Source organism: Limulus polyphemus, unplaced genomic scaffold (genome assembly GCF_000517525.1).
Source record: "Limulus polyphemus unplaced genomic scaffold, Limulus_polyphemus-2.1.2 Scaffold1924, whole genome shotgun sequence".
NCBI classification, from domain to species: Eukaryota; Metazoa; Arthropoda; class Merostomata; order Xiphosura; family Limulidae; genus Limulus; species Limulus polyphemus.
In genome coordinates, this window is record NW_013667534.1 from 88,071 (window position 1) to 103,479 (window position 15,409).

General features: G+C 32.0%; 2 protein-coding genes across 2 annotated transcripts in view; both read right to left on the bottom strand.

The window, feature by feature from the left end:
* LOC106465372 (myosin heavy chain, muscle-like) overlaps positions 1-6,319 on the bottom strand; it is a 36,495-nt gene extending 30,176 nt beyond the window's left edge. Inside the window, exons 1-6 of the mRNA XM_013925593.2 lie at positions 6,292-6,319; positions 4,738-4,846; positions 3,440-3,532; positions 2,353-2,416; positions 1,149-1,247; positions 555-658 (exon numbers count right to left, since the gene is read on the bottom strand). Of these exons, the coding sequence (XP_013781047.1) occupies positions 555-658; positions 1,149-1,247; positions 2,353-2,416; positions 3,440-3,532; positions 4,738-4,846; positions 6,292-6,302 (480 nt within the window). The 5' untranslated portion in view covers positions 6,303-6,319. The remainder of the gene's footprint in view (positions 1-554; positions 659-1,148; positions 1,248-2,352; positions 2,417-3,439; positions 3,533-4,737; positions 4,847-6,291) is intronic.
* Positions 6,320-7,182: 863 nt separating this feature from the next.
* Positions 7,183-15,409, bottom strand: part of LOC106465374 (myosin heavy chain, muscle-like) — a 10,532-nt gene continuing 2,305 nt past the window's right edge. The window contains exons 2-4 of the mRNA XM_022393257.1: positions 12,830-13,119; positions 11,624-11,764; positions 7,183-7,197 (exon numbers count right to left, since the gene is read on the bottom strand). Of these exons, the coding sequence (XP_022248965.1) occupies positions 7,183-7,197; positions 11,624-11,764; positions 12,830-13,024 (351 nt within the window). The 5' untranslated portion in view covers positions 13,025-13,119. The remainder of the gene's footprint in view (positions 7,198-11,623; positions 11,765-12,829; positions 13,120-15,409) is intronic.

Sequence of the window (15,409 nt, forward strand, 5' to 3'; positions counted from 1 at the left end):
TTTACGATTGATTTGTCTGTATAACTGTTATATTTACGATCAATTTGACTGTATAACTGTTATATTTACGATCAATTTGACTATATAATTGTTTTATTTACGATCAAATTAACTATATAACTGTTATATTTACGATTGATTTGTCTGTATAACTGTTATATTTACGATCAATTTGACTGTATAAATTTTTTATTTACGATCAATTTGACTGTATAACTTTTTTATTTACGATCAATTTGACTGTATAACTGTTACATTTACGATCAATTTGACTGTATAACTTTTTATTTACGATCAATTTGACTGTATAACTTTCTTATTTACGATCAAATTGACTGTATAACTGTTTTATTTACGAACAAATTGACTGTATAACTGTTATATTTTGATCAACTTGACCGTATAGCTGTTACATTTACGATCAAATTGACTGTATAACTTTTATTTGCGATCAACTTGACTGTATAACTGTTTTATTTACGATCAAATTGACTGTCTAACTGTTATATTTACGATTAAATTGACTGTATAATTGTTATATTTACGAAACTCACATCAGTAAAACGCATTTCTTCTGCATCATCAACACCATCGATTTCTGTCATTCCTTGGGATACAAAGTGATAGTCGTAGATATCATCAGAGAGAAGGAGAATTTCTATAATTAGAGAAATAAAAGATTACCAATAGGGGTGGCTTACTTATGACGTTTCAAGTGCAAGCAGTACAAGTAAAAACATATTTTAGAATTTAATGAGCTGTAAAAGAAAAGTCTTTAAAACGTATTACTATGCCAACCTTGAAACACACGGTACACAATTGTGGGGTGTAATGGGGTCAGATACATTCTAAGATATATCATCAGTGAAACTGCTATCAACAAATAGAGCAATGCTGTACAGGAACTATTATGTAAAACAATGAAGGTAAACGTCTAAGTAATAAAGTTTTTAGGCTTAAGAAAAGTGAATAAATCACGCTTTATTAAACAATGATAATTAGTTTAAACAGCAAAGAATGAAATTATAGCTTCTCTTCACTATGGAAATCGATAAAAAAATAATATCTCGCACACATCTAATCAGAAATTCGACTATGTTCTTTAAGATTAGATGTAAGAAAGAGCTGTTGGTTTTATGCACACTAACCTCTAGTATTAGGAATACCATTTGACATTAGCTGATAGAATATATGGTACGAACGCTCGGCAGATTGTTGAGAAATCACACGAGCCTTCTCGAGCAGATCTATTGATAAGAAAATCAAATCAATATCATCGTAAATACAGATATCTCTGATAATCTCTGACGATTATAATATGCAAATCAAAATATGCAATTTAATCTTGCTTCTTACTATATGAGCACATGTAACTTACTATTATTTATTCATGTTGTCTGCAATTTTATATACTAATTTATCATAGAATAATCTACGATTATTATATATAATTCTTTAGGCGTGTAATCTACGATTATTATATCCTAATTTAAAGAATTAAGATATAACAATCGTTGATTGCACGTTTAGATATTTGCGTGTAATCTACGATTATTATATCCTAATTTAAAGAATTAAGATATAACAATCGTTGATTGCACGTTTAGATATTTGCGTGTAATCTATGATTTTTGGCTTAATTCTTTGTATGTAATATGTGATTTTTATAGCTTAATTCTTTATGTGTGTGATTTTTATAGCCCAATTATTTATGGTGTAATCTACGATTAATATACGTATGTATAATCTATGTTGTTATAGCTTAAGTCTTTATGCGTGTAATCTATAATATGATAGCTTGAGTATTCTTGGATATAACTAATGATAGCTTAAGTATTCTTGGATATAACTAATGATAGCTTAAGTATTCTTGGATATAACTAATGATATTAAGTATTCTTGGATATAACTAATGATAGCTTAAGTATTCTTGGATATAACTAATGATATTAAGTATTCTTGGATATAACTAATGATAGCTTAAGTATTCTTGGATATAACTAATGATAGCTTAAGTATTCTTGGATATAACTAATGATAGCTTAAGTATTCTTGGATATAACTAATGATATTAAGTATTCTTGGATATAACTAATGATTTTAAGTATTCTTGGATAAAACTAATGATCTTAAGTATTCTTGGATATAACTAACGATCTTAAGTATTCTTGGATATAACTAATGATAGTTTAAGTATTCTTGGATATAACTAATGATAGCTTAAGTATTCTTGGATATAACTAATGATATTAAGTATTCTTGGATATAACTAATGATCTTAATTCTTCATATTCGCAACTCCTATCCTTGAAAGTAATTTATAAAACGTAATTTTTCATATTCATTACTTACATGTTTCAATATCTGCTCCAGCCAATTTGCCCATACCACCGAAGTGAATTCGGATGAACTTACCCTAAATCACGATAAAAAATATAACAAGTACAAACACTTAGGTAAAAAAGTGTTTAAATAAATTGTTATTCAAAAACAAGCGGGTTTAACTTGCTTATAATTCTTCTAGTAAAATAAAACGCAGTGTGTTAGTTATTTGCTTGTTTTTAAGCACAAAGCTACACAATGAGCTATCTTTGCTGTACCTAACACGAGTATCGAAAACCGGTTTTTAACATTATACGCCGTCAGGCTTATCGCTGAGCCACCGGTGGGGTCGGGACATGTGTTGGTTAATTCCCGTATTTGTTCAAATAAATACATCGTTTTCCACGTTTAAATTTTTCATCAAATAAATATAAAATAATGACGAACTTATTGTCTTTACATAGAAATTAATTTTATTCCTTTGCTGCTTCATCTAGTTTTTTAACCAACACGGAACATCACATCATCTCAGAAGATTCACATTTGATACAGAGTTTAGTTATAAACTATTGAATCAACAAATATTACATAAAGCAAGAGATGAGGCAACGTTTGGCATTCTGTTGAATTTAAGTAAAAGACAGCTTAAAAAGTTGACTTTATGTTCAATGAATTTTATATTTTACAGAACTGTTTATTTATTCGCTTTTTTATCTGTTACATTGTAAACAATTCGTATACTATTTCGCTTTAACGCAATGAGAACTAGCAAACAGAATCATAAAAAGTAATAACTAATACGTTAAATCACCTTAAAGCCAGCGTCACATTTATAAGTCGTATTAACTTTCTATTTAAATAAGTTCAGTTTACAAAGGAGCTCAAATTTCAATTTAATAACAACATATCTGATAACTTTATTGACAATCAGTAGGCAAAGTGCGTGTTATGAAAATCCTAAAAATTTACTTGTATTAATAATTCCTATAATTCCGAGAACTTTTCATCATTAGCAGTTGTACGTATCTTTACGTATACTTAGTGTAGGATAATGTTAACATTCAATATAGACAAATGACATAAAAAGTGCTTTAAGAGCGAAACCAAAGATACTTACGAAACGTGAAGAGTTGTCATTACGCACGGTTTTGGCGTTACCAAAAGATTCTAAAACAGGGTTGGTTTGGACGACCTGATCTTCTAAGTTGCCCTGAAAATAGAAGGATGACTAGTAAGCAGTGGCAATTTGTATAACAAAAAAAAAAAAAAAAGATCACCGTTGCTGTTGGTTAAGCTTGATAAGTGGATACGAATAAGTATGGCGACACTATCCAAGTATTAATATTTAACTACCTCAACGTTATTTGGCAGCTAAGGATGTACTAATTAGATTTTATTAAGTGAAACTGGACCTAGAGCCTATCTTTAAATCTACTTCAAAAGATATTAAATGTTTAACATTTGAAAACAAACCATGCCGTGGTGCTTAGAGAAAAAGCTGCTAAATGACATGCTACCACGTGGTAATGGTACTGACTTCATAGCGTTAGCTTAGAAGCCTTAGACTATTAAAGTAAGTGTTTATTACGCCAAGTTCACTTGAATGTGCCTAGATAAGCTCGGTTAACATTTAATGTTTAGAATATCAGTTCCATACAGAAAAACTTAACGTCATGTTTTTGATCATTTCGGAACAGAATCTAGTTCTACATTTTCATAAAAACGAAAATCACACTTTGCTACTTTAGTCTGATTAAATGCCATCCATGTTCAAAAGTCAATTTTCTAATTTACTAGTTAAAATTTACATTATTCAAGAAAACTGCAAACTACAATATTTTCACTATCTATAAGGATCAGTCGTTTAGATTTAATATATATATATATATTCACATGCAACTTTAGCTTGAAACTCATGCTTAAAAAAGTCCAACAAATTAATAATGCTCCACAGTCACCTAATTACTGATAACAGACGGTTCAAACTTTAATGGTGATTAGACAACAAATACTACGTACTTAATATTGACATAGTGAATGAAAAGTAGGTTGTTAGTTACATGCAATTTGTTCAGAATATGAATAACTATGAAGGAAAATCAACCACAAATAATGGTAAAACAGGATATTTTATGAGGATGTATTAAACAATAAATTGATCATTGCTATTAAGTACTAATTAACTGAAAGCGAGAGTCATTATCTGAAGTATTGTAACTGTTTTTGTTACTCAGAAAATGACAAACGCTACCGTGTAAAACCTAAATTTGTTACTCGGGAATTTTCTTTTTTCGCTACAAGGTTATGATGGCAAAGGTACATGGGAGATTCCAAAATAGATGTGCAACATGAGCACAATATGGGCAGTCATGAGCCCGAAACCTGTGTGTTTCGGGCAAGATTGCAAGCTGTTACCTTCTTAGATGTTCTCTGCTGATCCTCCTTTTTGGTGCTGGCACCGACGTTTGCGAAATAAGCAATTACTTTCTTCGTATTCTCAGTCTTACCGGCACCGGACTCACCACTGTTTTTGAAAGGTAAATATTAACGTTAAGATGTTAACTTCACAGTGGCGAAAACATACGGCTTGGAAAAGGTCGAGGAAGGTGGAAGCAAAGTTCGGGATTTCTTATGAGTCAGGAAGTCAAGATGCGGTCAACTTTTAAACTGCGAAACATAAGTTTTAGACATTTGAAGAGGAGGAAATGGTGGAAGGTGAACCTGACCCTCCCGGGTCCAACAGAATAGGACCTAAAAATCCGATACAGCGGATGAGACATTGGAAGACAAGGTTTAAGGGATCTGTGGGCTGCGATGACTGATTTCATTAACAGAAAAGTTGGGATGGGATTCTTGGGCGTATTTTCATTTAAATTATCCAAATTAAGACAAATGAATAATTTGAGATTTCAGAAACAGGCATCAATAACCAACTGAGTTTGATACAAATGTCAAATGAGGTGCAGATAAGTACATTTAGGTTAACCATTTGTTTAAATACTATTATGCAAAAAAGATGTCTGGATAAAATTCTTAAACGTTTCTCTTAAACTTTTGTATTCCTAATCCACTTTGAATTATGTAAAAATGATTCATTATGTCTGCATCACGAGGTTGAAAAACTAACACGTTTTTGTGCTTATATTTATATTTGTAATTTAATCGAAGAAACAGTGATAAATCTAAATTAAGACTGAGCTTGATGTTAATTTTAAAATAAAGTAATCATACATAAATCAAATAATAAATTCACTTGTATTAAGGTGTGATTACGATGTCTCTATGAAAACAAAACCAATACACAATTAAAGTTGTCTAGGAGTGGTTACACATTTTGGAAGTTGTGGAAGAATGGTACGTACGGTGCAACAATAATAGCCTTAATAGGATATGTTAAGAACTTTGCGTTTTCGGAGAAATAATATGTTAAACCCTATCAGAGTTGTAGCCGGGGGGGGGGGGCAACATGGCCCGCTCCCCTGAAAAAAATCTAGGCATATTGATTACATATTATTTTTCAGCTTTTATATATAATAAATTCGTTTTGTGTCATTTAATAAAAAGTAATAAAACTTCTACAAACACTTACATTTGATTTGGTTTGTTTTAATGACCATATAACTAAAAATGTAGATCAATTTCAGCTTTTTAGTTTACTGCCCCCTTTCTGTCCCCCTCTCCGAGTGGAAAACCTGGCTAGGCCACTGAACCCCATCATTCTCAGATTACATAAATACAGTATTAAGTGTGTTAAGTATCTAGTATACGTTGTTATGTGTGTGTGTTCGTACCAAGTTAATTAAAATATGTGAAAAAATGGAAGTAAATGTATATCAATAATAAATAAATCTTAGTCTTTTTTTCAGTTTTTCAACCATTATGATCACAAATGCAAACGAATTAACATGTTTTTTAAGAACCAAATCATTTAGGAAATTAAAAAACAAGAGTACCAAATAAGATACTTACGTGATCAACATGGACTGATCTTCTCGATCTGAAAGGAAAAAAAAATAATAAAATAACTTGTTTTAATTCATTTACTTATTAGAATAATTAATAGTTAGAATGTTGATTTTGGTTGTTGTTTTAAGATAGATCACGTGACTGTAAATGACGGTTAAGACTAGTCTAATTTATAAGATAATATATTGTTAATAGATAACGAAAAATATTTCAGTTAAACAAAAATACGTTTGGACAAGCAAGTAAAAACCATGTCTCTAGTTTAGGTATAGAATGAACAATGTTCAGGAAGTATGACATTCTTCAGGTCTGTTACAAAAAGTTATGTTTCATCTTTTTATGTAAAATACTACCTTCAACATTAATCTAACATTTATCGTGATATTTTATTATGACCAGTTTTACAATATTTGTGTTCTGCTAAGTCGTGTTTGTATTAGTTCATATATGCGTGTCCTTTTCTTTCGTTTTTAAACTTTTTTACTTACGTTATTGTTGTTTTTAGCGCAAAGCTGCACATCACATTTGAGCTGTGTAGATCGCAGGGAATTGAATTTCAGAGTTTAGCGTTCTAAGTTCGTAAAAATTACCGCTGATCCATCAGAGAGACTTTTATAAACTGGTTTTGTGTAAAGGTAAATCGTTTGTTGTTGTTGCTGCTGCTATGATCATGAGTTAAATCTTATGTGGAATAAAGTCAAGAGGCTTTCTTTGAGAATACTCTACACAAACGTTACAAGATTTGCAACAGTCAAGAAAAACTATGTATATGTGTGTGTGTGTTTTATTCGTTACGAAAATCAACCCGTATGTAGACGTTTTCTAAGGAACAGCTTTTATTAGTGTTTAATGAGTTTGCCTCTAAGTACGACCGAATCTAGATGTTATGTCAGTTCAAGTGTCAAACAGCTAGTAAAATATAAGGCTCAAATATAACACTGATAACAATCCTCACTTCATTTCAACGAGCAATAAACAATCCACATATTATTTGAATACTAAGTTCTATAGTTGATAAGTCCAGTATACTAAATAATTATTGTACATTTTATACAATATGTAAAATTCTTACTCTTGTGGGTGTCTTTTTTTTTCTCTCCTAGCTACTGTAACTTAGATCAGCCAGATGGGAGAGTAATTCAGCGAGCCACGTGTTTTTTGTTTTGTGTGTGTAATCGTATTAAATACATAATTTACTAATCTGGTGTAAAAAAAGATCAACTATGTAAATACTTTAACTTACCAAACTGAAACTGATAATGGTTAATGGTTTGAATGATTCATCAGAGAATAGTTTATTTTGTGTACATCTGTGAGCAGTATTATGTTGAAACCAGCGCTAATTAGTGTCTTAAAATTGTACAACTATATTTCACACACTTATGAATCAGTAGATAACAAACGTGTGTTTATAGACACAGCACATAGTAAGTTCAATAACTTCTAACTTAGCACACGCGTATTTAATGACAGCATATAGCATCAACTTTAACTAAATACACATATGTATATAAACAACACGTAGTACGTTCAGTAACACTTTCTACGGCATTTACTTTTATTTATAATATCAGTATTTAACTACTTATTATTGTAATTCATTTAATTTGTTTGTAGCTACATAAACATTGTTTTGTTTTTTTTGTACTATCCTGCTTCTCGACTCTATAGCTAAACAATAACATTCGCGTAGACATTTATCGTTTATTTTAAACTAATCCAAAGTTACATTGTCGGATCCGTTTAATTGATGGGCTTTCATTGGTCACTAGAAGTTATGTGAGAGGGAGTATTACGTAAATTTCTATGCTGATATCACGTTTTTCTTAAGACAGCTCCGTGGTGGCTCAGTGGTAAGTAAGAGGGCTTATAATTCTAAATATCGAGTTTCGATACCCCGGGAGGCAAAGCACAGATAGCACGTTGTGTGTCTTCGTGCTTCACTAGAAAAAAAGTGTTACGACGAGGAATTAGGAACAGTATAAGAAAGAAATACCAGAACTTACGTGTCTTATACTTAAGTTATATTCCACTCTTTCTTAAAAATTAGGTTAACAGTATTGGTTAAAATGTTTATATATATATATATATTTATATAATTTGTTGTTGTTTATTTATAATATCGTATTGTTTTATATAGTAAGCTACTTAGTATTTGGATTGAGGATAATCCCATAAGCTGTCTAAGCCTCGTGATATACTAATTAGATTAAGGCCGAACATTAAACAACACTTTCTAGTCATTTCCAGTTTTTGTTGTATACTCCTAGCTAGACCTATATAGTATATTAGTTACAATATTTACTAGGTTAATTCTCATCAATTATCCAAATTACGTAGACATATTCAAAATGTTTCTGCTTTCATTCTCTCGTGATGTGGAATTTAAATAATATAGTGCTATATGTATGCAGGCAAAATATTTTCCATGGCATACTTCTGAAACACGCGTGTTATTTCTACTTAAAATACAAATCTCATTTCTTTAACTGCGTGAAATATAGCGAAGTTATCCGGGGAAAGCAAAAAGTTTAACTCAAATGTACACTTAAGAGCAAATAAAATTTTCCTAAAAAGACACGCGTGGGTCTTCCAGCCACTGTCCTTCTCCACTTTCTTGAGTCACAGGCGGCTACTGTTTGCCAGTTTCTGTTAGTTGTCTGTTCTATATCTTTATACACCACTTCTCACTGAGTTCAAAGGGACAAAACTAGTTAATATTTTGTATGAGAAAACATATGTATAAACATATTGTCTCTGTTTGTACTTTTAGAGATATGTATGAAACGAGAAAGTACTTCTTTTTCTTTAGACTTACTCTGGCCTGTTCTGTGTGGTTATCAATCCGTACAAGCGTTTCCCTATTTACACCAACCGCGTGGTCCAGATCTACAAGGGTAAGAGGAAGACTGAAGTACCGCCTCACCTGTTCTCAGTGTCTGACGGCGCTTACAACGCCATGTTGCAGAGTAAGTTCAAATAAGGCTAAAAGCCAGATTTCATAGAAGTGATATTTTATAACTTTACACAAATAGTCTAACATAGAATAAACACTTGCAAAACGTGTACTGGAAAGGATCAGGACTATAAAGGACTGTTTTATGGAATTGTTCTGTTCTAAACGGAAAAGATGAGCAACAGTCTGTACGAAGAATAGTTAGTTAGTTACCAGTAATCTGGGAGCCATGTTTTACAGAAAACACTTTTGAAAAATGTTGTGAAGCTTGTTATTACCAAGATAATAGTAGTGTTAAATATTAAAACCGATAATTACCTAAGTATTTCATGGGTATTTTCAATCTACAGTATTATTCAAATGACAATAATTTAACGATTTTCAACTGTGTAACCATTTAAACTTTTAAGGTATGAAACCAATGTCTGCAGTTCCTTCTCATTCTTGTAAGCCTTACTAAAGCCAATGCACCCAATAACTATACTGTCAAAAGGCAGCAGGGCATACGTTTTTTATCCTGAACACAGTATAGCACAACCAAATAAGAGGTATTTATGTAGAGATTTACAATTATTTATTTTGTTAGTATTCTTCCTACCTCTTACACCGTTATCCACACGTCTTTACCGAACATCGGTAAGGACAGGTAACCAGTGACTCGAGTGACTTCGATTCAGAGCGAAATCTGCTTATGTCGGTGATTAATAAACAGAACAATAAGGTGGATCGTTTTGCAAGTGATAAATGATCAATCTTACTACACAGTTGATACTCAAAAAAAAAAAATTCAAACACTTGTCGTATATGTGGTATTGTTAAACATGAGAAAAGAAATGAAGCGGGAAAAAATATAGCCTGTAAGAATGTTTCCGAAATATTCGATAAACATAGAAAAGTTACAGTCATGGATAGATGCATGTGTAGAACATCACATATAAATCGCCTAGACCTTTACTACGTCTGTACTATTCCAACCGGCCTTATGAGTTCTAGTACTAGACGAAAGGCTTCATCGGCACTGGATATGGCAGATATAATGTGGTTGACATATTTACACATTCTTCTTTGTTTTTACTCATAGCTTCTTAGAATGTTTTGGAGTGTAATGAACAATGTCAGTCTTCAAAACACAAGTTGAACGAATGTTTAACTAGTCTATTATACGTTATCGCGAACATTGCTGAAAATGAGTTGAACAGTGGCAGTACCATTAGAAATACAGGTTAGAGTATATTAGCAAATAAATTTATTTGAAGAGAACGCATGAATGTGTTGAAACTATTTTCTCTGATATCAGGCTTCTGACAGTTTGTTCCGTTTACTGTGATGTTTTTTCACTAATTGCTACACGATATTGTGTTTTTTTATTATTACATTGTTTGTTTATTTTTTAACTCCCGTATAAGATTACTCTGATGAGTTGCCATTGTTAACAAACAACTTGTTTGTTTATTTTTTAACTCCCGTATAAGATTACTCTGATGAGTTGCCATTGTTAACAAACAACTTGTTTGTTTATTTTTTAACTCCCGTATAAGACTCCTCTGATGAGTTGCCATTGTTAACAAACAACTTGTTTGTTTATTTTTTAACTCCCGTATAGGATTCCTCTGATGAGTTGCCATTGTTAACAAACAACTTGTTGTTTTATTTTGTAACCCCCGTATAAGACTCCTCTGATGAGTTGCCACTGTTAACAAACAACTTGTTTGTTTATTTTTTAACCCCCGTATAAGACTCCTCTGATGAGTTGCCACTGTTAACAAACAACTTGTTTATTTATTTTTTAACTCCCGTATAAGACTCCTCTTATGAGTTACCACTGTTAACAAACAACTTGTTTATTTATTTTTTAACTCCCGTATAAGACTCCTCTGATGAGTTGCAACTGTTAACAAACAAACTTTTTTTTTGTTTTGTTTTTAATTTTGCACAAAGCTATACAAGGGCTATCTGTGCTCTGCCCACCACGGGTATCGAAACCCGGTTTCTAGCGTTGTAAGTCCGCAAGACATACCGCTGTGCCACTGGGGGGCAACAAACAAACTACATTTTATCTTTAAAATTAACATAATACAATTAATTCACACGATGCACCAAAGCCACACTTTGATTCGGAAAATTACAATTTCTTTTCAAATTATTTTACTTTCTATATGGTTAATAAAAGCTTTCAACCACAGAAATATGCGAGGTGCTTACGTTTCATATATACATATGTATATTTAACTTGGAATCCAATCTTTTATTAAATTCTACTGAAACATATAAACAATAGTGAAAACATTCAACTAAAAAGATAAAAAAAAATATCCTTCCAATAAATGAATCCCCCTGTGACGCACGTATAAGAAATGGTTGAAAATACTTGGTACTTACGTATATAAGTTTAGCAAAGTAACGCTCTTTCAGGTTATGCAAAACACTGGCGTCGTTCAGGTAGGTCATGTTGGACATGTCTTCGGTTTTCTCGAACTTCGGTGGGTTAACTTGTTGAAGTTGATCCTTCTTTATTACGCGCTGCGGAAGGAAAACAACTTATCATGTAATACAACACAAGATGTCAAAGTATGGGAATAGTTACTCCAATAATTCATTAATGATTATATTTCATTTATGATTTAGTTTGAATAGCTTAAACATAGAATTTCTGGCTATTGGCGAGAAAATTTGCGAACGTTTTATCAGTATGCAAGACTTGTATAAAATAGTTCCTCTTAACCTCATTTGGTAGGACTAATCTTACCTGCGGAAAACATTATCAGATTTACATCCGTAGATAAAATACAAAACAAAAGCAGTTTCATACTAATATATGTTACGGGCTTATTATGATTATAAACTGAATTTTCTTTTATATTCAGGGCATCATGGATGTGAATGTGAGTGTGTTAGAAACATTTAATATTATGTACTCTTATTAACTAACATTATCCAATCATTGCATGAATATTGTGCTTTCGTGTTCTTCGCTGTAAAAACACTAGCTAGCATTGGGCATTTAGACAAGAATGTTAACATATTTTTACTTAGGAATTGAACCGTGTTGTTGATAATATTTGAATTATGTATTTAAACTAAATAAGTATTTCTGTCTAAGAATCTTTAACTTTGGTAATTAATGTATAAATTTATTAACGCAATGTGAACACATGTTAAATCAACCTTTAAGCAGGTCATATTTGCTAGTTATATATATATTCACCTGGTCAGGAAATAGTTTTTAGGTTTAAAGGTTAAAAGTACTATTATTGTTACTAACTGTTACTGTTTGATTTATAATTTCACGATATTATCTTTAATGATGACATTCAGTTACTTTCACATTTTCAGATTTAAAGTACCTTGAAGTTACAGCTACATTAAGTTATTTTAAACAGTTGTTCTTCTTACAGTAATGTCGGACATTATCTGTTCAACACAATATAATACATTAAGACTACCTGTGTCGAAAAATTATCTCATAAAAAAGTATTATGGAAAATTTTTAAATGTTTGAAAATTATTTTACAATTTAAAAACATCCTTTGTCTTATATCCTCAAACCTGGTGTCCACTCATAGAAACAATTTAAAAATGATTTACCTCACCACCTGGGCAGTCAACTGTAACCTGGTCGCCTTTCGTGCTTACGATGTTACCAATAATGAAGCCTTCCTTCTCATCAGGAACCCATACCATCTTCTTGCCATCGTAAGGCTTAGTCTGATCCTTGCGTTTTTGTTCGAGAGAGACGAATAAGTACTCGCTTGGATCAGGGTCTTCCTGAGGTTGAGCCATTGTTAAATGTTTTTAACCAAAGGCAAAGACGTAACCCTAATTGACTCAAAGTATCTTCAGAAGACCTACAAGTGCGGAACAGCCCTGGAGCTTGCCTAAAAATAAAATTTAACCATGAGATTTTCGTAAAGATACATTAAAGTAATTTTTCAGGTCTATCAATAATATAAAACGTCTAACGTTATTTTGCTTATTGTTATTTACAGGTATGATGTTATGCTAGAAAAAAGTAATCTTAACTTAAATTACTTTAGAACAGTGTCGATGGATTAGAGAGGTAGATAAAAACTATTTATTGTAGTGACTCGTAGCTGCTTTGCAGAAGCTCGTGTCAATGATTGCACTTCATAAACATAGCTTTGAAAATATATATTTCCGAGTATTTATGTTCGTAGATATGGCCTTTCAAACTGTAAGTACTCGATATGAAATGCTTAAAGATGACTGCAAATGTCCATATTTATACAATTTTATTAGAAAACCCGTGAAAAACAAACCTTATATTACATAGACTGTAAGCATAATATGAATAGCGAATCCAAGGGGTCCGACTCTTTTCCCCAATGATAAAAAACATAGTAAAAAAATAAAGAGAAAAGTAGGATCGTAAGTGGTAGAACTATCATTGATTCGTCTTCTTGATCATGTATAGTCGTATTCCTGTATGGAACACTGGCCAAGACCATCTATAATGTGTAAAAGATTGAAGGTAGTTATAAAGTGTTTTTTCTTCCAAACTATTATGATCGATTTAATACCCACCACAGGTCTTTCAAGGAGATATATTCATCGGTATGATTATTAAACTTTTCATCCGTCTCCCTCTATCCCATCAGTGAACAGCGCTTGATATAAGTTGATTCTAGGGGTCTCTTGAAGATCCTGATTCTAACAGTCTGCACCGTAAACGAGGGAAATTATATTCTATATTCTACTACAAAGTATTGATCATTTGGATTTCTAATAGTAATTTGCAGATAGGTGTGACTGGCAAAAATCTGAAAATTTAAGCTAATGAATTGTGAACATTTTACTCGCCCAAAGAGAAAAATAAGTTCAACTAAGAAATAGAAGTTCAACTTATTAAAAGTCACAGATATTTTACATTAACTAAAACTAAGGCATGTATAACAGTGCTCCATTCTCCAGTCGCTAATGTGTATAACAATGCTCCATTCTCTAGTTGCTAATGTGTATAATAGTGCTCCATTCTCTAGTTGCTAATGTGTGTATAATAGTGCTCCATTCTCTAGTTGCTGATGTGTATAACAATGCTCCATTCTCTAGTTGCTGATGTGTATAACAATGCTCCATTCTCTTGTTGCTAATGTGTATAATAGTGCTCCATTCTCTAGTTGCTAATGTGTGTATAATAGTGCTCCATTCTCTAGTTGCTAATGTGTGTATAATAGTGCTCCATTCTCTAATTGCTAATGTGTCTGCTTCCGGTAATATTTTATAAATTTCGTATTTGTATGCCTTTTTATTATTCTATTTCTTTCATAAACTGTGAATTTACCCATTTCACACAGTTATCTAACTGTAAAGTAAGACTATTTTATTGTTTCTTAGTGGCTGTGATTTTTGTTCTGAAGTTAGTTTTCATAAATCTATACTCTACAAAGTACTTTCTTTAAGTAGAGCTTCCAGTGACAAGGATCGAAATATCAAAAACTATTCTGTTTCATCAAACAAACAAAAATCGACATTAGTTTAAAAAAACATGTAATGCGGTCCATATTTCAGTGAACATTGTTTGCTGTGTTGAATTTCGCGCAGAGCTCTTCGAGAACAGTCTGTGCTTAGCCGTTCCTATTTTTAAAGTGATAGTCTAGCGGGAGGGCAACTAGTCAATATTATCCACTGCCAACTGTTATCAGACCGAAAAGTGGAATTTGACTATCACGCGTCCAATGAACAAAACAACGTTAAAACACATTCTGACGCCTCTGGAGAGGACATGGTGAAAAACATTTATGTCATGCGCACAAGACAGTTTCCTTGTTCTCACGAACTAGTTATGCGAAAGTTTTTTCCCCTTTCGCCCCCCTCCCGGATTCCATAAAATAAGTCGAGCAAAGCATAACTTTATTTTTTCTTTAATTGTTATATTTATATATATATATATAGATACATATATGCATAAGTACACACACACACACACATACATATATATATATACACACACATACATACCGTATTTGCCAGTGGATAAGACGATCCTATCTATAAGACGACCCTGGAGTTTTTTGAGCAAATTGAGTGTGTATTTCTCTGAGGTTCAGTGTGTAGGTTGACCTCTATTGTCAAGCAGGTCTAGGATGTTACCTTTCTAAAGAAATTCTTACAATTTATTTTTAAACTGTGCTAACCTGCGTTCTTTGG